General features: G+C 45.8%; 1 protein-coding gene across 1 annotated transcript in view; it reads left to right on the top strand.

Moving 5' to 3' along the window:
* Nucleotides 1–25,220, top strand: part of CROCC2 (ciliary rootlet coiled-coil, rootletin family member 2) — a 1,620,686-nt gene that overhangs the window by 1,198,004 nt on the left and 397,462 nt on the right. The window contains exon 27 of the mRNA XM_086944022.1: nt 23,473–23,824. Within this exon, the coding sequence (XP_086800148.1) occupies nt 23,473–23,824 (352 nt within the window). The remainder of the gene's footprint in view (nt 1–23,472; nt 23,825–25,220) is intronic.

A 25,220-nucleotide genomic window follows, 5' to 3' on the forward strand; every position in this document is an offset into this window, starting at 1 on the left:
CCCGATGGGGGAAAATATCAATATTGTCAGTGGTAGATGCATAAGAGATGGAGTTCCACTTGTTAACCTTCTCTCCTGTCAGACTTGCGGATTGACCGATGAACAAGGTCTCCTCAGGGTGCCTCTGTTACAGTCTTTCAGTCATTATTATCATCATGGATCATGATGTAAGTTACATTGCTCCTCTAAATCCTGCATATTATTACCTTCACCCTGGGTCTACCTCAGAGGGTTCTGTCTACTGTTAGCTTGTTATTTCAGCTTGAGGAACTGCATAACAAGTTTAGGATCAGTGAAGTAGAGCGCTTTTCCCTCTGACATTATTCTTAAGTTTGGCTGGATAGATCATACTATAGTCGATGTTAAGTTCAGAGTTTCCTTTTGGCTGTGACAAACATTTGTCTAGCTTCTTGTACCTGTTGGGTAAAATCTGGAAAGAGGGAGAGCCCAGATCCTTCTAGCCACAATGTCCCCAGCTCATGAGCTCTGCACAAAGCTATGTTGAAATCTCTGTAGTGTAAGAATCTCGCTTTTATAGGCCATGGGTTGGCTCCCAGTATCGGCTGCAGGTCAAGGGATTGGTGGGCACGTTCCATGACAAACTTGTCTGAGAAGGTGTCCATGCCCAGTAACTCTTAGCACCCGTTCAATGTACTGTTCCATGTTGTTTATATAGGTCCATTCCACAATGCCCACAATTCCGATGTTGTCCTTCTAGACCGGGTCTCAAAATATTCTGCTTTGGCCTGGAGTGTCTGGAGGAGTTTATGCATCGACTTGTGTGACGCTGACCCAGCCTGCAACATGGCTTGCATCCGAGAGCCTTCTTTTGACTGTGTGGAGCCTTTCGGTGTGCTTATCTATTTGTTCAGACATCCTGTCCATACGGAATGGTTTGCAATATTTGTAGGAGGTCAAGCTCCGCTAGAGGCTCAGTATTGTCGGGTGTAGTACCTTGCTCAGCAGTGTCCCCCTCACGAGGGCTAGAAGTCCTGCGCGGATCGAATTGCAGCTTAGTTTGAGATGTCATTTCGCCCATCTTCTACGTCTGCAATGTCCAGTATCCCCTGCGATTGATGTCTGTGCAGAGCATCTAGTTGGCCTCGAGCCATCCCAGGACTACAGGGCCAATGCACCGTTTCACACCAAGGGGCACTACTAATTTGTTTTCTCACACTTCTAGGAGCAAAAGGACAATGGCGCGTCGCGCCACACTCTGCTCAGGTCTCAGATTACCCTCCGTCTTAAGGCCTGTGTCTGCCGTTTGTTCGTCCAGGGAGTGTCCTACAACTAGCAGGCACCCACCAAGGTCAGTCTCTCACTCCCCCAGCTCTACATTTGCAAAGTATCCTATTATTCTAGTTCCTAATAATCCCCTCAGCACCCTCCACAAGTCACTCTGGTCAAATGATTTATGCGGGGGGGGGGCTGGCAGTATCGCGCAGTCCTCTGCGAGGTTTACCAGCAGCATTCACCAGCAATCAGGGTTGCCTGGATCGCACCACAGGTCTAGAGCCACCTCTGGGTTCCAGAAATCATCCGCTGCTTGCTATCCATGCCCCACTCACCACAAGTGTCTTTGCAGTATGGCCCAGCCGAACAGCCATGATTCCGGGAGTGCCTGGCCAAACGCCCTGCCTTACAGCTGTCGCCCACCACTCTTCCTCCCTCAATCTGTTCCTCACGTCGCAAGCTCTCCTACAGCGGGACCAGGCCGGTCCAGGCCGCAACCCAGAGCCTGCTGGTCGACTGCTTCCTCCAGGTGTAGTAGGTCAGCCCCATTTGCGACGTTGAGGTTGCACACATGTTTGGGACAGCAGGGCCCACTTGCGATGCAATGGGTCTGGGCTCATGTAAAACACTATCTGTGGGGTCTCCTGGGGGCTCACGCCCTACCCAGAGCGAGCTCCATTTGTCTTGGGCCCCTTGGGCTGTGCAATGCACCAGGATTTTGTCGGATGGTGGTGGTAGCTGCAGGAGTCATCTAAAGCAGCCGTCATCCTGAAGCCAGGCAAGCTCCGCCCGAACATATTTGTTTTTAAATTTGGAATCAAACTTTCCCCCAAGGAGAGATCGCAAGTAAAACCCAGCAATTTAGTTACATAATCTAAAACAGTGGAGAGATTTTTACTTTGCTGGAAATCAGAAGCACCTCTGTTTTTAGTTTCCTAAGCCAAATGAAATTCTCTGTTAGTCAAAAGAGAATATGTCTAAGGCATGTCAGTTGTCAATCCGCAGCCTTATGTAAGTAATGGTCATTGTATAAGAGTTTTTACCTTACCTTTTTGCCACTCCTGATGGCCTTTCCTACTCACACCCATGCCCTAGTCTTCTCTGCTAACTTGTTTTCGCCTCTGACGCATGCTGACTCACTCGACCTTACGCACATCATTCTGGGGTGGCTCCTCCTGCATGCTGACTTGATGGTGATTCAAGCAAGCTGGGCCGACGACGGCTGAAATGCCAGAAACCGGTCCCCGGTAGCTTGTCTCCTTTCTGGTGAAGAATTGGCTTAGTAGTTTGGTCTGCCCTGTTCCCATTATGCACTGGGCCAGGGACAGACTAATTTACATATAGCCAGGTTCTGAGTTGGGATGGTGCAGTGAGCTAAATAACGGTGATGGATCAAGGCCCTGATCTTTGGACTGGGTAAGAGTGGTCTGCTTAATTCAGACACTCTGTTCATCACCACCCCCTTTTCTGAATCGTTTTTGGCCACTATAGGTGTGGCAGGGTATACTCAGACATGAGTCCCTTGCTCACTGCACCATCAGGATTCAAGCAAGCCGGGCCGACGACGGCTGAAATGCCAGAAACCGGTCCCCGGTAGCTTGTCTCCTTTCTGGTGAAGAATTGGCTTGGTAGTTTGGTCTGCCCTGTTCCCATGATGCACTGGGCCAGGGACAGACTAATTTGCATATAGCCAGGTTCTGAGCTGGGATGGTGCAGTGAGCTAAATAACGGTGATGGATCAAGCCCTGATCTTTGGACTGGGTAAGAGTGGTCTGCTTAATTCAGACACTCTGTTCATCACCACCCCCTTTTCTGAATCGTTTTTGGCCACTATAGGTGTGGCAGGGTATACTCAGACATGAGTCCCTTGCTCACTGCACCATCAGGATTCAAGCAAGCCGGGCCGACGACGGCTGAAATGCCAGAAACCGGTTCCCGGTAGCTTGTCTCCTTTCTGGTGAAGAATTGGCTTGGTAGTTTGGTCTGCCCTGTTCCCATGATGCACTGGGCCACGGACAGACTAATTTGCATATAGCCAGGTTCTGAGCTGGGATGGTGCAGTGAGCTAAATAACGGTGATGGATCAAGCCCTGATCTTTGGACTGGGTAAGAGTGGTCTACTTAATTCAGACACTCTGTTCATCACAACCCGCTTTTCTGAATCGTTTTTGGCCACTATAGGTGTGGCAGGGTATACTCAGACATGAGTCCCTTGCTCACTGCACCATCAGGATTCAAGCAAGCCGGACCGACGACGGCTGAAATGCCAGAAATCGGTCCCCGGTAGCTTGTCTCCTTTCTGGTGAAGAATTGGCTTGGTAGTTTGGTCTGCCCTGTTCCCATGATGCACTGGGCCAGAGACAGACTAATTTGCATATAGCCAGGTTCTGAGCTGGGATGGTGCAGTGAGCTAAATAACGGTGATGGATCAAGCCCTGATCTTTGGACTGGGTAAGAGTGGTCTGCTTAATTCAGACACTCTGTTCATCACCACCCCCTTTTCTGAATCGACTTGATGGTGACCAGCATGCAGGAAAATATGCTATTCCACTGAATATAATAAGCTTTATATCATAGGCATAATATCCGGTATTATATTTGTATTTGTGTCTTCTAGATATTATTTGGTTACTGTGAATTAAAATGATATTGTTTTTGGCTTCCAAATCCAATATGGCCACACCGGCACCTGCTGAATAGTGTCACAGACAAAATGCACAAGAGTACTTATAATGTTAAAGGGTGGTTATTAAAAATCTTAAATTAAAACGACGTAAACTAATGCACTGTTAGAAAAATAATATTCTTGCTACAAGTACGAATTCAAAAATGTATTATTATAGATGACAAAGCATTAATAAATGTTAAGCAGTTTTAAAAGGAGGCAATACAGAGCACAGGGGTGTGTGTGTTAAGAAAGAAAGTTATAAATGTACACAGCAATAAAAAAGACACTTACTATGCTTAATGAGCCTGAAACCAAAGCAAGTCAATGCTGACAAATGCAAATACTCCCACAATAATGTCATGCCAAGCATGACATTGCTCCTTGTAAACATGGAAATGCTTGTTCCACATCTTCAGTTTTGGTTATAGATTTTGCCATAAGTGCAGGCTTCCCCAGGACCTGGCATCTGTTGATACTTCCCTAGTGTCCGCTGCTCGTGTTGTAATTCAGATACTATTTCCGAACCTCCACCCTCCCGTTGTTTAGTTCCCACCATAAACATGTATATGTGTATATATATATATATATATATATATATATATAGCCACAGCTTCTTTTCTCCACTTCTTGTAGATCAAAGGACACGGCACAGCAACAGTAAGTTTTAGCGTTTTTATTATTTACACACCAGTGCAAATATAACGTGCATCAAAAAAGGACGGTCTACGCGTTTCGGCTCCTGCCTTCCACTGGACCATAGAGTCCCTAGGTCTAGACCTTGTTTAAATAGTGTGTTTAGTGTAAGTACCCTCTACCATTTCCATGGTCAACTTGACCAACCCACCCAGCAATTTATATACAAGGCTAGTACATATTAAAGGTATATACACAAAATTATGTACAATCAACATAAAGTACTCTACTGCTTGTTCTATGCATTCAGAAATAAAGTATTTACAAAGTACATCCTTCGTACATTTTTGTGTTCAAAATTAAAGTGAAATACAAATAAAGGAATAGAACCGGTAATTTTAAATAAAGTATTGACAATTATTTACAGTAAGATCCACCTAGTTACATATGGTATTACTCCATACCAATCAATTGATTCAAATAATTATAGGAATCGGGAATTATTTAAAGTAAGTGGTGGGTTGGGGATTATATGACAGTTATATTACGAGATGATGATATTTGGATTTAAAGAAGGAGTGGGAAGATTTCTATAATGGAAAAATGAAGTATTGTATGAACATAGAATTAATACTAAATAAAGTATACTTTGGATCTCTGGGTATGATGTGATCTCCTGTCTATGGTTACATACATTGTTTCATCAACTCTCCCCATGCGGCTTCTCAAAAGAATTTTTGTGGTAAAGTACCAAAATTCCTTATACTTCATCATCTCCTACTCATGAGGTCATACATTTCCTAATTTGCTATATCCCACAATTCCTCCCTCAAGGTCTGATTGGGATCTTCAAGATGAACCGGTTCTAATTCTATGTAATTCACAATATGTACATATTCCAGCGTCAATTCGGTGAAAACATTGTCCCCTTGGAAAACTACACATTCAAATGACAGCATCGTTATTATGTTATCTGATCAAATCACAAATGTACATATAGTTCGGCATCCAAGTTATGACCAAACGGTGCCTCAGTTCCCATACTTAGTATCATTCGGGATTCTAAGCGTCTTAAAAGTTGTAGTTGATCTCCACCCCGTTCCGGGAGTTTACACAGTTTGATTCCCGAGTATTTCAAGAGGGAGGTGTCACTTTGGTGGTACTGAGCGAAATGTGAGGCCATTGGGTAGCATGGGTCCTTGTTCTTAATCGCCCTTAGATGTTGTAAAATCCTTAACTTCAATTTGTTTATGGTGCTCCCAATGTAATACTTGCCACATGGACATTTGAGTCGATAAACCACACATTTAGATTCGCATGTGATATGGTCATAGATGGTTTCTTTTCTACCATTCTGAAGTACATAATGTTTGATATTCTCCCCATGTTCACAGGCTTTGCATTTGTGACATTTCCAGAAGCCAGGTGTTGTAAGCCATTTCTGTTTTCTCTCCTTGCATGGTTCTAGATGACTTTGTGTCAATATGTCTCTCAAGGAGGAAGTCTTCCTGTATGTTATGCTCGGGTTGGCTGTCAGGCTTTCATTCAAGGTTTTGTCTAAACGAAGGATTGGCCAATGCTTTTTGTAGGCTTTCTTCATTTGTATGCTTTGATTGTCATACTCCACAATGATTCTAGTTGTTGCACTGCTCAGATCTGTGTCGTGTTCTTGATCTCTTCTTAGTTTCTTGTCCTTAGGTATTAGCAGTTCTTCTCTCTTCCTAAGATGCATCCGATTTTTGGCAGTGGTGATCACTTCATTTGGGTATCCTCTTTCGAGGAATCTGAGGCTCATGATCTCTATTTCTTTGTCCAGATCATCTCCTTCAGAGCAATTCCTTTTTGCCCTTAACATCTGTCCGTAGGGGATGCTCCATTTTAATCTGGTCGGATGTCCGCTATTAGCATGTAGAATGCTATTGCATGCTGTTGGCTTCCTGTGGATTTTGGAGCAAAGTTTGTTATTCATAATGAATATTTCCACGTCCAGAAATATCAAAGAGTGGGAACTGGTGGTTGATGTGAATTTTAGAGTAAATCGGTTATTATTCAAGATTTCAGTGAATTTTACCAGCGATTCCTCGTCCCCGTCCCAAATGACGAACAAGTCGTCAATGAAACGACACCACAATTTGATTTTCGGTCCCTCTGGATTTTCTTGATCTTTCTTGATCACCTCAGTTGCCCAGGCCCCCATCACGATGTTTGCATATGTGGGCGCAAAAGATGTCCCCATTGCTGTACCCTGCTTCTGGAGATATGTTTCTCCCAGGAATAGGAACGCATTGTGTGTTAGACAATATTGGAGCATGTCCAATAGCATTATTGAATGTTCTAGATAATTCACAGACCGTGTCTTGAGGATCTCTTTCACAGCCTCAATGCCATCCTCATGGCGTATTGAGGTATAAAGTGATGTGACATCGATTGTTGCCATTTGGTAGGTTGGTATATATATATATATATATATATATATATATATATATATATATATATATTACCTACTGGCGGTCGCCAGTAGGTAGTTATAGTTAAAACCTAGTTTCCATATGAAATCCGCAACATTCTATTTGGAATAACTTTGGCGCCGGTGGACGAATCTTCGTGAATTTCTCCAAGAAGATGGCCTGCTCCGCTCCGCTCCTTCCCTGAAAGTGTGGGGGTGATTCATGAAGCAGGGGCCGAGAAAAAAGGGGGTCCCAAAACGTGTTTTCCCAATGCAATTTCTCATAGGACCTTTAGCCAGGGCTACTGCCCGAACGGCTGAAAGGAATTACACCAAACTTGGCAAAAAGGTAGAGTTCTGTTCACAGATGGGCCTTTTTGTTAAATGGTGTAAATCCGTTCAATAGTTCCTGAGAAAATCAAAAGTAAAATCATAAGTATATCTAGAGGTGCATACGGTAAGCTTACTGTAAGCTTACTGTACTCTGTACCTTCCCGAGCACGAGCTGAATGCTAATTGGCTGACAACTGTCTGTCAACACTCCAAACCAGAAAGTGTTGGTAGCCATCTTGTGCCTCGGTAGACTGAGGCACAAGAAAGCAGAAAAACAAACGTGTAGAACGCAAAAAGGGGGCAGGGTAGAAACACCCTGACCCGCTAGGCCTGCTCAGGGGGTCTCACAAGGCCCCCCCCACCCCAATTTTTTTTTTTTTACAGAAATCGCGGGGTATTATTACCGGACGAGAACGGTAAGCTTACTGTACTCTGTACCTTCCCGAGCACGAGCTGAATGCAAATTGGCTGTCAACACTCAAAACCAGAAAGTGTTGGCAGCCATCTTGTGCATCGGTAGACTGAGGCACAAGAAAGCATTTTTTTTTTACAAAAATCGAGGGGTACGAGTACCGTACAAGTACCGTATGCGTACCTTTCCGAGTAAGAGCTGCATGCTCATTGGTTGTGAACACTCCAAACGGGGAAGTGTTGGCAGCTATCTTGTGCTCGGCAGACCGAGGCACAAGAAAGCAGAAAAACAAATGTGTAGAACGCAAAAAGGGGGCAGGGTAGAAACACCCTGACCCCGTAGGCCTGCTCAGGGGGTCCCACAAGGACCCTCAAGGCCCCCCCACCCCAATTTATTTATTTTTACAAAAATCGCGGGGTACGAGTACGAGCTGCATGCTCATTGGCTGTGAACACTCCAAACCAGGAAGTGTTGGCAGCCATCTTGAGGTCGGTAGACCGAGGCACAAAAAAGCAGAAAAACAAACGTATAGAACTCAAAAAGGGGGCAGGGCAGAAACAGATTGACGCCCTAGGCCTGCTCAGGTGGTCCCACAAGGACCCAATTTTTTTTTTTTTTTTTTTTTAAACCCGGTTTTCTTTTTTTCAAATTACCCCCCAGGGGGACCAAATCCCAGGGGCATGGGGGGGCGCTAGAGGGCGCACTGCGGGATGGCTGGCTGAACTGTCGGCTCCGCCGGGCGGATGCGAAAATAACGGCCCTTTCACCCGTTACATTTGCTGTTACACCCGACCACAACACAGCATCAGATGTCGGAAGGTGAAGCCAACGCGATGGTGTAGCTGCGGTAGCTGCCAGAACGACCTACAGCGAGAAAACAGCGGAAAAGCGGAGAGCTGCCGGAGCACACTCAAAATGGCCGCTCCGGGTGCTCGCCGGCAATGACGGAGATCTTCGCCCGCCCGGCACTGTAAGCCACAGCAAGAAGGTGACGGGGAGGACTGGCGATGCGGAGGAAACTGCAGGGCAGCGAAACCGCAATAACGAGCGGCTGCAGCACGAAAAGCGATCGTTAGCGGTGCGTTCCAGCAGATTCAAGATGGCGGCGGCGCTGGAACGCACGGGACCGGCACTGTTGCCCACCCCCGGGGCAGGCGAAATGTAACCACAGTACACGAAGGCACACCAGCGGAAAGCGAAATGAACACACACGAGGTGAGCCTACCTATGGATTGCTTCGGTTAGACTCGGACCGCTGCCCCGCATGAATTGCGCGCCAAACAGCTCAGCACACGCAGGGAGGGAGAGACAAGCACCGGTGGCACGGGAACACATGGAGATCCCCATGAGGCGCTGACAGCGCGAGCAACACTCCACAGCCGGCCAGCACCCAGAGGACAGAGAGGGAGCCTGCTGCAGACGCTATCGCTACATATCCCACGAGTGGGCAGCGACTTCAACGACGCTCCTGACCGCCGCACAGGTCGATGAGCAGACGCACCTCGAGGTGGGGGGCCCAGACACCGGCGGGACAAAGTACACGGACGGCCAGCGACTCGCACACGGCAGACCACACCTCGCCTCGCCAGCAGCGGAACATGGGGAAACCAGACAAACAACAGTCCAAGCTCCCCTTTGAAGCAAGGAAGCAGCCCAAAAACGTGACGACCACCCCTGAAGTTGAAGGTGACGGGGAATTGGCGGAAGGGTCAGCCATGGAATCGGTGCTCCGCGCAATCCAGCAAAGTCTACAAGAAATGAACGGTAAACTTGACAATGTGGTGCAGAGGGTGGATAATATGGCGGCCAAAATAGAACAACACGACGGGCGGCTAGTGGAGGCGGAACAACGTATCTCTGACATGGAGGATGAGAATAAAACCGCAGCGAAGAAGTACGAGGGGTTGGAGAAAACTGTGGAGGTTTTGCGCGCGAAGGTGGAGGATCAGGAAGCGAGGTCCAGGCGGAACAACCTCCGAATCTCAGGCCTGCCGGAATCCACCAACACTGGAAGGATGGAAACCTATATCGAGGCACTCTTGAAAGAAATATTTGGCGCAGACAAGTTATCACCGGTGTTCTTGATCGAAAGAGCTCATCGCTCCCTGGCACCTGTACCGAAACCGGGAGCTACCCCAAGAATGATCATAGCACGCACACTCAACTACAGGGACAGAGACGCAGTCCTTCGGCTCGCCAGGGAAATGGGCAAGATCACACATCAGGGGAACACTCTGGAGTTTTACCCCGACCATACCATGGCGGTGCAGCAGGCACGGAAAGAGTTTGCACCGATCAAGAAGAAGTTACGCGACCTGGGACTAGAGTACGCAATGCTGTACCCTGCTAAACTAAAAATCACAAACTTGAGCAAGCCGGTTATTTTAACATCAGTGCAGGAGCTTATGATTTTGTCAAGCAACAAGGGAAGCGACGGCAGGAACAGAACAGGACGGAATCGACCAGCGATGTGGAATAACAGGAGAGGCGAGCAGAATACCCGGATGCACCCCGGTACAGACAAGGGACTCCGCTGAAAACCAGGTGTATAAGGACAGCCAGCGTTGGCCTGCTCCGGGGAGCTTGCCCGGAAACTGTGGGACTAAAAAGACTTGCAACCTTGGTATCAAGACGAGAGAACCCAAGATGGACTACCCCACAGTGAGTATGTGTAAGGCTGGTGAGCTCTGATAAACGTACTGCAACACTGCATGGTCAGTGGTCTAAATGGCCGCATTGACAGTGACTATAATGTTGGGGCCGCGAACACTGGCAGGCCTTTGAGCCGGACACTATTGCCAACACTACCTCGAACTTATAATGGCGAGCGAAACTGGGGTACAGCGACTCGCATTGCTTAATGTTACAAGATGCCATACTTATCCCTCGAATGGCGGGCGAGGGGAAAAGGGTGAAAGAGATTACACACGACATTGCAGCCGTTAAAGGCGTCTGCCCACGTCCACTACGTGGATGGAGACGTGTGTACCTGGCGACACCCCCAAGAGGGTGCGCCCCACACTGAGTTTTCGAAAGAAAGTTATGTTTGTTACGGGATGGCTTTGGCAAAGTTTGGGGGCTGAAGTGGGAGGGGGGTTAGAGAGGGGAAAGGGAATGTCCGAATCACAAACTCTGTGTCTGAGAAGCATGGCGAACTCCTTGACCGTACCAACACATACAGGTTCAAACCTCTGTTTCACTAATCAGGCGTGCGACACGCACCATGGGCTCCACTATTTCCTGTCCACACGGTACCGTACAAGGCGGTCACACTTCGAGCGAAATGATCTGATGGGCTCAGGTACAAATGTCGAGAGTTAATACATTGGCTCTACTCACATGGAATGTCAGGGGGCTAGGCAACCCGAAAAAGATCAGACAAATGTTTGCCTATCTTGACAGGCTGCATGTAGATATAGTGTTCTTGCAGGAAACACATATGGGCCCCACACACGCACCTACCTTGGGTAACAGGTGGGCAGAATCGGTAACAAGCTCGAGCTACTCAACTTACTCCAGAGGAGTCAGTGTCCTAATACGTAAAGGGACCCACTTTGAAATCACAAGTGTGGACAGGGACTCGGAGGGTAGGAGTGTAATGGTGGAGAGAAAGCTCAGGGGGCAGAGGATCCTGCTACTGAACACTTATGGTCCCAACGTAGATGACCCTGGGTTTTACAGACGCCAATGGCAGAAAATTTCAGATAAAAATGTAGATCATGTGCTGTGGGGGGGCGATTTCAATGTAACGTTACAAGACCATTTAGACCGAGCGGCACACACCACTGAACACCATGGTAATGCACGACACATGCTGGGGGAGGCGATGGAGGACCTTCAACTGACTGACATTTGGAGGGATGGTAACCCGGGGATCACGGCTGCGACTCACATTAATGCAGCGAACAATAGTTGGGCGCGACTAGACTACTGGCTGGGTACACGAGAAGTGCTATCTTGGGTTAAACACGTTTCACACCCGCCCAGGACATTGTCGGATCACAACCCGGTTCTGCTGAAGATTGAGATCCCGCAGTACGAGCCACCGCTATTCACTTGGCGCTTTAATGCGGCGGCCATGAAGGACCAACTATATATCACCACTATACACGCAGCGATTGTAGACTACTTTGAAATTAATGGCCCGACAGCGGACGACCCAAGTCTGCTGTGGGAGGCATTCAAGGCCACAATCAGGGGGGTATGCATCAGTACGTCCTCGGGCATACTGAAGGACATCAGACAACAACTTCGATCTCGCGAAGAGGCTATACAGGAGCTGGAGCACATATACACACACACAGGGGACACTGCGGTACTAGGAAACATACAATCACTTCTGACTGAACACAGACAGTTCGCATCTGATGAACTCAGATATGCCACCAAAAGGGCCACGGCCAGGCGCTATGGAGAGGGAGGCAGACCAGGTAAGGCACTAGCAGACAAGATTTGTTCGGGGCGGGCCCCTCAAAACATAACGGCCATCAGTAGGGTCACGGGGGAAAAGGTGACCGACATCAAGGAGGTCATAAGGGAATTTATGGCGCATTACAGCACCCTGTATGCGGCGCGTCCCTCGCCCACACAAGAAGAATTACTGGCATATATGGAGGATGTGGAGTTGGCATGGCTGTCTGATGGCCACAGGGCCTACTTAGCGCGGCCTGTCACGGTGGAAGAGGTTACTGACACTATCAAGCGGTTGCCGAACAACAAAGCGCCGGGGCCAGACGGCTACGTGTCAGAATTCTATAAGGAATTTGTGGATCTGCTCGCTCCCCATTTGGTGCGACTGTATGGCGCTTCACATGAGGCCCAGACACTGCCTGCATCCATGAGGGAAGCCTTGCTCATAGCACTCCTAAAGCCGGGTAAGGACGAAGATAAATGCGACTCGTATCGCCCTCTGTCCTTACTGAATGTAGACACTAAAATAATCGCCAGTCTCCTTGCCGAAAGACTAAAACCACTTATGCCCCTCTTAATCAGACCGGACCAATCTGGGTTTATTCCTGACAGAGCCACAACACATAACACTCGCACCCTGTTCGCCCTGGCACACTACTTGTCCCCTGACACGAAAGCAGTGGCAGTGCTACTTGACGCTGCCAAGGCATTTGACACCATAGGATGGTCTTTCATTCAGGCAATTCTGGTGCGCATGGGATTCCCCCTGATGTTCCTTGGGTGGATATCAATGCTATATACCAACCTCTCGGCAAGAATCCGCATTAATAGGCATATCTCAGAGCCAATTCAGATTTGCAGGGGCACTAGGCAGGGCTGCCCGCTATCACCAATGCTTTTTGCATTGGTTCTGGAACCTTTGGCCTGTAAAATTAGGCAACACCATCACTACTCGGCCATACAGATGCCATCACGCCCCATTCACATATCGTTGTATGCCGATGACATGGTGCTCTATGTCAAGGAGCCAGCACACAACCTGAATCCACTGATGAGGGAGTACATTAAGTTCGGGAACCACTCAGGCTTACAAATAAATTGGGACAAATCACTAATCATAGCACTGACTGACAGCACACGCCCTACACCCCTAGACTACCCGCTCGAATGGCAGGAAGACCCTTCGAAGTACCTGGGAGTCTGGTTTCACAGGGACCCTGAGATTGTCATACGCACGAACTATGGGCGAGTCATAGCGTCCTTGGAGGATAAAATAAAACGTTGGAATAAACTCCCACTATCCCTAGCGGACCGGGCCGCCATAGTGAAAATGGTGCTCCTGCCCAAGTTTCTATACCTTTTCAATAACATCCCAATTAAGCCGCCAGCGGCAGTATTTCGACATATAAACACCCTGGTGATTAGTCTGCTCTGGGCCGGGAAGCAAGCTAGAATGGAGTTGCACACCATGACACTCCCATATGCGAAAGGGGGCTTCAAGGTGCCTGACTTTTATCTGTACTACTTATGCGCCCAGGCGCAATTCGCGCATTACTGGCACCACGAGGTTCCCTTCCTCACACATGTTGCGGTGGAAGCAGGAGACACGGACCCGATACCACTGGCAAACATATTATTACACAAACGCCCCAGACTGCATGAACGAGATATTAACACTGTAGATGCCACTACGGAGGCATGGAGACTGATGGGCAAGGCGGCTAACGCTCTGCCGCTGTACGCTCCGGCTCTCCCGCTGGCCCACCACCCACATATTTCGGTTACACACGAACAGGCAGGCATGAATCTGTTGAAATGGGCAGGTATAGACAAAATGGGTGACCTGTATCAAAACGGGGTATTCCAACCTTTAGATGCATTGCAGTACATAAGTAACCCGTCCCTACTATTCAAGTTTAACTATTATAGGCTGCAGAGGGCCCTACAGGAACACTACCCAACACACCCGGAGGAACCGACGTCACTAGCGCCCCTGCAACTCCTACTCACCACACCCACGGCATCACACCTAGTGTCCAAACTATACACGAGCTTACAGGGAGCGATAGGAGGAGGCACTGACAAAGCACGGCAGCGATGGAGTGAGGGCCTAGTATCACCTCTCACTGAGGAAGAATGGGCATCTGCTTGTATACTGACTAACATGCTGACACCAAATGGAAACTTACGGCTCATACATTACAAATATCTACATCAAGTGTACTACACCCCTCACAAACTATTTAGGTATGGGTTGCAGGAAGACTCAAGGTGCAAACGGTGTAAACAGGAGGGGGCGGACTTCATGCACCTCGCTTGGCATTGTCGTAAAGTGGCGGGTTACTGGGAACAAGTAATGCAAACATTGAATGTGATGTTGGGTACCTCCCTACTATGTGAAGCCAGGATTTGCCTCTTAGGTATCGAGCCACAGCTGAGAGCACGGAAGCGTAAGTTCTGCGCAGTAGCGCTACTGCTGGCCAAGCGAAGGGTGTCCCTGCACTGGAACAGTAGCAGAAGCCCAGTAATTAAAAGCTGGTTGGAGGATATGGCGTACTGCCACGATACGCTGATCACATATGAAGAGGATCTCCCAGCCAGATCTAGGCCCAGGGACTATTGGGAATACTACAGAGATTATGTAACGCAGCACGAGGCAGAACGGGAGGTAAATGATAACAACTAGGTCTGAAATGTGAAGGGGGTTACACTGATGAACACCAATAACGTGGTATGGATCGGGAGGGAGGATGCTGTGACACAGAACTTTCAGTACTGATAGACACTACAGAGTTCAGTTAATGGACGGTTAATTTCAAGTACAGTTGGGAGAAAATTATACCAAAAATGTAAGAACACTGGCATTGTGACGAATGAATGTAGCACTGGAAACTACTACTATGTTTGCATTGTAAAACGCCGCCGGTCCTCGGGATGTCGGCTGATGGGCTGTGTACTTTTTTCCAGCGAGCCCATTTGGGCATACACACATGCAGCCGGCCATTGATGGTTGTAGGCGAAGCAAATGTATGGTGTTATCATATCTGTTAAGTGCAAATAAACCTCTTACACCAAAAAAAAATAAAAAAAAAATCCCAGGGGCATAGTGAAAAAGAAGTGTGGGGGGGGGCCAATCCCCCTCACACTGCCCCGGGGACCACCACCCCCCGGAGCAAAGCAACGCAGCCCCCTGGCGCATACTGTAGGTTCCAGGTGGGCTAGTTCCCCCTCTGCAAACGCGCCAGGGGGCTGCGTTGCAGAGAGGTGTAAAAAGGAGGGTGGCCTCATTACACCTCTATGTAATGCAGCCCCCTGGCGAATACTGGAGGTTCCTGGTGGGCTAGTTGGCCCCCATGGACCCCCAGTATGCAAGGGGAATTAGTTCCCCCTCTGCAAACGCGCCTGGGGGTGCGTTGCAGAGAGGTGAAAAAAGAGGCATGGCCTCATTACACGTCTCTGCAACGCAGCCTCCTGGCGCATACTGGAGGTTCCCGGTGGGCTAGTTGGCCCCAGGGACCCCCAGTATGCAAGGGGACTTAATCCCCAAACTTAGAGCACTCTACAGGGCACGTTAGCACAGTGGTGAAGGTAGGGGGTGGGGCTTGAGGTGATGTGAGTGCAAACATGCCCTGAGGCGCGTTTTCAGTTGGTGAATTAATTCCTGTTCAATTCAGAGGTCCCCTAGGGGGCAACTAGTCCAACAGGTATCTCCAGTAAGCGCCACAGAGCTGTGTTGCAGAGTGTTGTAAAAAGGGGGCGTGCCCTTTGAACGAATCTCTGCAACACAGCTGCCTGGCACATACTGGAGGTACCTGGTGGGCTAGTTGGCTCACAGGGGACCTCAGGATAGAAGAGGAATTAATTCCCCAATCTAGCTCACTACTATTCCTGAAAAGTAAATTTAACTGTACTTACCAGTAACTTGAATTTCCTTCCATAGGATATCATTGCCTGTTATATAAAATATATATAAATGCAAAAAATATTAATTAAAAAAAATATACTACAATTTCAATATTTTTAAAACATTTTTTTTCAATTTATATTAATAATGTGTAATGTAATTAAAAAAATAAAATATCTACAAATAAATAGTTTAAAATAATGGAGTAAATCAGTATAAAAAAATATAACAATTAATACATTTAAAAATTATCATTTACAAAACCTTTGAAATTCACTGAAAAAACCATAGGTTTCAGCCACAGTATAGTTAAAAAATAGCATTTAAAAAACCTTAGAAATTCAACCATAGGTTTCAGCCATGTCATAGTTAAAAATTAGCATTTAAAAAACCTTAGAAATTCACTGAAAAAACCATAGGTTTCACACACGTTATAGTTAGGAATTAGCATTTTAAAAACATTAGAAATTCACTGAAAAAAACATAGGTTTCACACATGTTATAGTTAGCTGGACATTTCACTCATACAAAACCATTGAAATCCCCCCGTTATAGTTAATTCAGCTAACTATAACTCGCGCGCCCGTAATGCACTGCTGATGACGTCACATATTACATCACTCATGACATGGTCAGTGACATCACTCATGACATCACTGATGACATCTCAAATGACATCACTGATATTGCGTAATGGCCAACTGAAATAAACGCGGACGTTTATGCACTTAAAACTGGGTCCGTGTCTGCTTGCTGTTAGCATTCCTTGGAGGCGGCTTTTTGAGCAGCGAATTTGGATATATATATATATATATATATATATCTATATATATATATATATATATATATATATATATAGATATATATATATATATATATATATCTTCACTTCCGTGGTAGGGCAGCTGGTTATTCGCCTTCGCCTCATGATCAACGGACATGGACCAACAAGTAAGTGCAAATTAGTTTATTCCTGGTATGCCGCCATAACGTTTCGGCTCATCTGAGCCTTGTTGAATGAATGAATGATGGGAGTCTTATAACGCGCAACTTAGCCCAAGGGCATCAAGGCGCCAAAGCAGGTTCAGGAATATGTAGTAACCGATGAGCTACTCTACAGGTACGCTTCAGAGATGACAATGTAACGCTGGTAAACTCCCAAATTTAAAGTGACAGTGCATTTTCAAAACCAACCACGTGAGAGGCATGTTATTAGACAAGAAAGAATTACTGACAGCAATTTAAATTCCTCATAGGCGGGATTTGCGAATTAACATTTCAGACAAATGCCATAAAAGCACCATATTAATCTAGGTGGAATAAATAATGATTAAAAACATTGTAAGTTAAAACCATCATTGTTTCAAGCGGTATGAAATTATTTATACCAGTGCAATAAATGTGCAAATATGCTGTTAGCGTGCAAATAAATACTTGTGTGCAAAATACGCTTGTTAAATCCTCAATCCCTGCCTAAATGCTTAACAATGGATTCCTGTCCCTAAATTGAGGACGGTTGTAAATAGAAATTCCACAGCTAGATATGGGGTGCCAGGCTGGAATCCATTTTCGCGGGACTCGATGTTGGGTGAATGACGGGTTAAATCCTTTTTGTAAACAAATCCCTATCAATGTTTGCCTTCAATACTGTCTATATAGCAGCCTCAAGTGTGTGTGTAAGATTTATTTAAACTAGTGATAATAATAGTGACTGTTAAAAACCAAACATTTGCTTATCCATAGGCGGTTCCAAAGAAAAATGCTTTAATCATTTTTCATTTATCTTCTGCTGTTTCTGATTTGTACGTAGCCAGTGGGCTATCACGAATGAACTTTTTACAAGTTTAGGTAGGAAGTCCAACCCCCAATCGTTTCTGCTGTATTACACTGTGTAACACCCGGTTGACACATACATTTACCCCATCACTTGCTTGGAAGTTAATCATACTGGGGAAGCTCTGTATCTTCCGAATCAGCCAAAGATAGAGATCCAGGTCCAAAACATAGTCAATCTGTCCGGAAGCCTCATATTAGGTCTCCATAAGCCCCATTGTAGGGGTCCCCTAACTACAGAACAGGTTTATAAATATATAAATAAATAGATGTTAAATATATATATATATATATATATATTTATATATATATATATTATATATGTATATATATTATGTATGTGTATATATATATCACCAACAAGCATTAAGTTGACAGCATTGCAAAGAAAAAAAAACAAGAATACATTTTTTATGTTAATTCTTTTAATAGGATCGTTCAGATGTACATTATGAACTTCTTGGTTATATATAAGGTAACAAAAATGCTTGTAACACTTTTTTATTATAACTTTTCAACATGCTACACAGCAGCCACACTACTGTACAACATAGCTTAAAGACATTACCAAAACCAATAGCTCTGGCTAAACACTTATAAGATCCCAAAGGTGAGGCGTATTGGCTATGCCAATGCTTGTTTTTAGTAATGATAGTTTTGTTTGAATCACAAACATTTCAGGTTTGCCATGCATTCCATTATTATTAATTGTGAAGGCGAGCAGAATAAATCACCGCCTAACCAAGTGCTCTAGTCAGTCTGCTACAATGTTACAGTGTCCCATAAAATGCTTTTTAACAGCAACTATAAAAGGAGACGAAAAGTAAACCACCACCTAACTTGGCACCCGTTAATATAAAAAATAAGTAAAAAGATCACTCTGAGATAGCTTTGTCCATGAAGAGAAAATAACAATTTTTAGGCGGATGTGACAATCTGCACAAGCATTGTACAATCACTCAAAGTCAAGAGGGAAAATGGTTAAAGAAGACTTACCCACTGCTCCTTGCTGTATACTGTGGGGGGAGCAAAACGTTAATGACAGTGTAGGAGACCAATATATTAAGAAACCATGCAAACAAAAGGCCATCTATGTATGTATAATATGCTTGAATTGTTTGGAAAGCTAATAGTATGACAAGACAAGACAACTAAAGTTGTCTCAAAGGCCAGAACTAAAGTGTTATGCTCATCTTACAGGGGCTCACTAAAGGCCTTGTTGCTCCACGGCACATTACTGCAGCTAATGGCATGATGGCATGTGTAGAATCACCAGTGGTAGCCACTGAAGTCTCTGGTAGCAGTGGGTGGTGGCTTGCTATGAGGGACAGGGCAGAGCACAGTCTGGCAGACCTGTTCTGCTCACAGAGGCAGAGACCGAGACATGCCTGAGCCAAACATAAGAGCTGGAGACTCCTCCTCCACACAGCTCCTTCTGGCCTAGCTTCCCCTAGTGTCCTCGGATAGGGACTCCTCTCCTTTGCGAAATACTGTGCGAGCCTGGCACTGATCCAGTCAAGAGACTGCCTGGAATCAAGTGAGTTATTGACTCCCCTGAAGGCGGTTGACACCACAAGGAGAGGAGACACAAGACAGTTGGTGAGAACTTTTTAAAACAAGCATTAAAAATGCAATAGGTCTTGTATTTGATTAAGTTAAGGCCATTTGCTTTGCTATACGATACCATTAGCAAAGCAAATGTTTTTAACTTAATCAAAGGCGAGACCTATTGCCTTTTCAATGCTTGTTTTTAAGCTGTCTCCCACAAGTGCTTCCCCTCCCCCACTCTGTGTTGCTTTCTCTCATCTCAACAGCTTTTTCATCCTGCTCGCTATTCTCTCCTTTTCTTTTTTTTGATTTTGTTTTGTTTCTGGTCTAAAAAATCATTTTTTTTCTGCCATCCAAGATTAGTACACCATGGTACCCATGTAATTCTGCTGGCGCACATGCGTTCTGAGGCATGCTGATGTCAGTGGGAATAGACGACCGCAATCGCATTTTTAAAACATTTTCTACTAAATGTTACTTTAACAATGCTGCACAGCATCCCCCTAGCCTGTGAAGCATCACTAAAATCAATTGGCAAAGCCATTCTGTCCTAAAGGTGAGACACATTGGCTATGTCCATGCTTGTTAATGATTTCTTGTGGTTTCTGGACATGTTCACGCTCCGCAGCACACATTACACTAGTTGTACAGTGATGCTGTGAGCTCATAAATAATGTTGGTTGAGGCGTCACCAGTGGTACACAAGAAGCCCTGGGTGAAGATAGAGTACCCAAGCAAGAAACGACAGGCAGAAACAACACTAAACGCTGCTCCTGTGTCTTTTCTGCCCCCCCCCCCCCCCACCTCACCCCATTGCAGTAGATAACGGGACAGTGGCTGCACGTCAGCCATGAAGAGGGAGCCAGTCCCTGCGCATGGAGATAAGACTGCCAACGTGATGAGCTCTTTAGCTGCATAGATTCGAAGATCGGGGAAATCAGCATAAGAAACAAAGGGTGGGCTGGGGAGAAGAGAGGAGCAGAAGAGCGCAGGTGCAGGGGGGACAGATAGTGCGGAAAGCGTGGAGTAGAGCACGGCCGCACAGAGGCAGAGCAGGGGTTGAGTGTGGAGAAAGAGAAGACGAGAGGGAGGGAACAAGGCACAGGATCAGGAGAGAGAGAGAGATAAAGGCCAGGCGAAGAACTTGGAGAGCAAGAAGCCAAGATGGGGATGATGAGAGTGTGGAACTGACAAAGCGTGGTGATAATGGGGTGTGGGGTAGGGTGGTGTCACCGGGCCGAACAAGTGCGGCAGAGCAAATATGGAGGCAAAGGGATACTTAGGAAAATCTGAGACACAAACCCAGATCTGCAAGGGGCACAGAGACAAAAGGAAATCACCAGATAACTGCGCCTGCCGTGCACAGAATCAAAACACACTCTCATCCCCAGGTGCCCAGTGCGCGCACCTTTAATGCATGCTGCCTGCACACAAAGTGCGCTGTTTTCACTGGAGGAATAAGCGCTCATCTTTTAAATAAAAAAATGTATAAATATAAACACTTTCACATTGCAGGAAAACAATTCCAAAACCTTATGTCCGATGTAAAAAAAAACAATAAGCCCAATCCTCCTTAAATCAAAGCCCGAAACAAACAAACATCCTACTAAAAAAGCCCAAATGAAGATCGACATCGAAAAATAGCTAAACACTTAAAAAAATAACAAACAAAGCGGGGGCACGGAACAAGACATACCCATAATACAACTGTGGAATTAAGAGTAGGTGGGAGGAAGGAAAACTATATTAAAATGTAATCAGCTATGGTGCCAAAACTACACACAGGCAAACAGAAATAGAGCAGGAAACCAAGAAAAAAAGTAGTCCCCCAAAGAAAATATAAAGAACTGTAGCATGATGAGACAGTACTTAGTCCCTGCTGCATGGGAGGAACAGAAGAGAAAAAGAAGGGACAAAGAGGCAGGACTGACCACTGGCAAGCAAGAAATTTTGAAGGGCGCTGACATAGACAAAGGAAAAACAAAAGTAAGCAATGGGTGGAGTTAGAGCTCCACAAGCTATTACTACAGGTCGCTAAGCAACAGTGCAAGCGTTACCTAGGCTCGACTTAAAAAGAGAAGTCCTGTCTCTACTATTATATCAACCCAGTAGCACTCACATTATAAACCTTCAAAGGGTGAAAAGCAGATCCTGCAGAGATTCAAACTTTGACCTCTAGGTTGAGCTTTGTCAGCAGATGCCTTGACTCCTTGAGCTACCGTGCATTAGGCTGTGTTTAATGACACTCACTATGCCAGTTGGTCACCCTATCTTAACTTTTGGAAGGTGGTGTGTTTCGGGGGTGGGGGGTGGCAGAAGGGGTCATTGGGCTGAGTCGGGCACTGTCTGCCAGAGAGAGTGGCTGCAGGAGCAGTTTTCTCAGTACAGTGGAAAAGTGACTGTTTGTGGAACTAAGTGGGGGTACTGCGTCACATTAAAAAACACACACACAGGGCTCAATTTAGTCTAAATATAAGTCACCCATCAGTTAATTTTTTCCTGAACAAATACAAAATATATCACCATTTTGTGTGGTCAGCAGCTCAATCTGGCAAATCAGAGCTCCATCCATGACCTTCTGAGCAGTTTTGTCTTTCAATTATATCCGCGATGAGTAACGTTGTGGAAATGAAAGACAGACATTGACATACATGTAAGTCAAATGGTGTCCTCGACCTTGATGTCCAATACGGCAGCATTGATTGCACCGCCCTTAGGCCAGCGCCGCTGCATCTAGCCTATAGACCGATCTACTGCCAGCATCTGAATTCCTGATAATTTGGAGACTGACTCTAACCAACTTCTTGCTTCTCTTGTGGCACCGAACCACAAAAATATGCACCATTCAGACATTTCTACATCATTGTATATGTGCAATAGGTATTTCTCTTTGGTAATGTCACTTTATCTGTGTTGGTGTCATTGTTCACAGTGTTCTGATGCAGCTCCTCAAATCTTGCTTGCGTGTACAATGCAAATCCATGAATAGTATTCAATAGCTATAGCCAGTTTTAATGAAGATGCAAAGTAACACTGGCCAATACAAGACAGTATGTCAATTTAGGAAATGTATTGCTTGCACCACTGTACATTCATCATAACCTTGAAAATAAGAAATTTTCTGAAACTAACCTGCTAAGCTTTGATAAGTTGATAAGCTAAAATGAGGCTACTTGGTTGAGCTTAAGGCACATGCAATAGCACACAAAGAGGCTTATCAAATTGCACAAAAAGTAATTGCAAATGATAAAATCCTGGCTGAAGTTTGAACATCGAAGGAGAAGTGAGTAGTGGCAGCTTCTGAGTTGAATCACTGCATAGTGGGGTTCTACTAGAGTAATATTGAACCTAGTACATTTTTTTTGATTCAATAATAATTTAGAAATTATTGTGAGGATTCATTTTTATTCTTTGCAGAGGAAACTAAACTGGGTAGGATAATGAACACACACCACTACCACTACAGTATCTATGGCGCTGTCTTCGTCTGTCTAACTGGTTCAGATTTCTGTGGCATATGTTATGTTATGTAGATTTGTATAGTGTAGCTTATTACACATGAGGGTGTCCAGGTGCTGGAGCAGGAGTGAAGGCCCGGTGGTGCTCTAGTTAGGCAGCCAGGTCTTCAGTTTCTGGCAGGAGTCGAGCGGAGTGTCAGTCCGGATGTGTAGAGGAAGTTAGTTCCAGTTTTTGGTGGCAATGAAGGAGAAAGAGCACCCTCCTGCCTTGCTTCCGTGGATGCAGGTATTCGTGTGAGGGAGGCAGAGGTGGAGCTTAGCTGTCTGGAGGGTTGTTAAAGTGGGAGTCGGTCATTGAGGTAGGTTGGACTATGTCACGGAGGGCTTTGTAGGCTTGGATGAGCATACAGTAGAAGGAGTCCGCTCTATCCCTTTCATCCATAGTTCTTTCTGTTCCACATGAGGAGTAAGCTTCTTCATTCATTTATTCCTGATGGTCCCGTCGTACACTCACACAGGGATGTTTTAATATCCTATACCTAACTGTGTGAAGTTTGAGCCGCCCTTATGTCTTTTTGACATGTTTCTTTTCAGGTCGGTGTCCTGCAGCGAAAGCTGGCAGAAATGGAGTCAGAAGTCCGATTCCGGGACAAGGAACTTCAGGAACGCCTGAGCGAAAGCCATGGAAATGAAAAAAAGCTTCAAGATGAGCTCCACAACTTGGAGGTGAAGCTGCAGCAGGCTAGCACCACAGCTAATGATCTTCGATTGCTCCAGAGCGCTGCAGATGGGCGTATCCATGCACTGGAGTCTGAATTAGCAAAAGTGGATTCTGCCAAGAGGGATGCGGAGTTCAGACTCGGGAGCCTGCACTCCACACTGCGCCGGACCCTAGGGATACGAGGCCGCAGCCCATCGCCACGAAAAACCCACTCTCCACTGAAAGGTCAGAGGCACAGCACATGAGATATTACCGTTGTGGTGCTAGACTTGAATCCTTTCAATTTTGTTTTCTAGTTCTTCTGAAGTCAGGCAAGAAACAGCAACGCCTCCAACTGCACAGTTGCGTGGCACAGGGACCTGATCTCTGGGGTTGCAGAAAGGGGGAATAACCGGGGATTACCACGCAATGCCATTACAACGCGGGGATTACAATGAAAGTCGTTCCAACGACTTTCGCTGGAGGGCGCTGTTGGATAGGGAATAGTTTAATTTTTTATCCAACACCTTCCCTACTGTCAACGTGGGCTGGAGTTAGAATAGAAAATTAAACTATTCCACTATCCAGCGCCCTCCAGCGAAAGTCGTTGTAACGACTTTCGTTGTAATCCTCGGGTTGTAATGGCACATGTGGTAATACCACGCGTTGTCATGACATACAACCGCAGAAAGAATATCCTCATTATCAGTGGAAAAGTATTCCTGCTTGGTCTGAAAACATACGTTTATTGGCCAAAATGCCACTCAGAGGATTAATTTGTAATCCTCCGTAATACTGTGGTGTAGTATTTCCAGTACTCCCAGGACTGTAATATTGGACCTGGAATGACTGCCCTGAAATACATGGCTAATAGAAATAAGTCCGTAGGAATATTGTTGGCATTCATACTTTAGAGGCAAGTAATTCTTAACACCTGAAAACACAATCCACATAAATCTTGTATTTTAAAACGTCTGTATGTAATAAAATCAGTAGTGACAGTAGCTATTCACTCCTGTCCAGAGGGATTTATCAGAAAGTCTTGGAAGACGTCATTATAGCAGTTGTTTACTGGCTTAGGCATTCATATTACAAAAGTTAATGTAACTGAACAGTAAGGAGGCTATTTAGAAAGTGGTGGGTGGCAGGTGGTGGATATATTATTAGAGGCCACCCCCTCCCAGCGTGGTGTCTTACTGCCTTCCATGCATTTGCTGGTGTGGAAGTTGCAGAGAATTGTGTCAAGCAGGTGCCATGTTGGTTTGGACCTGCCTGGCAAACATTTTTGGGAAAAAGTGGTCCTGACATGCTGGGAGGTTTCCCTAGGGCTTATCTTTTTCTGTTGTTCCAGCTAGGAAAAATGTTGTCTGACTAACCTCCCTAAACACAGCAGCACTTCAGACTACCAGTGATCATTGGCCCTGTGATAGACGTGATGCAGGTCAAAAGTATTCTGGTATTTCTCCGACCTCTAAAGAAGGCAGGTAAACTGTGTGTTGGGGCGAAGCCTGCCAGTTTATAGTGGGACCCCTGCGCCGCCAGACTCTAACTGAGATCTTAAAACCTATTGTTTAGTAATGTGCATAAAACCACACAAGTCCCCTCTACATTATTGTATCATAATACTGTGATTCATTGGATA

This window comes from Lissotriton vulgaris, chromosome 11 (assembly GCF_964263255.1).
Source record: "Lissotriton vulgaris chromosome 11, aLisVul1.2, whole genome shotgun sequence".
Lineage (NCBI taxonomy): Eukaryota > Metazoa > Chordata > Amphibia > Caudata > Salamandridae > Lissotriton > Lissotriton vulgaris.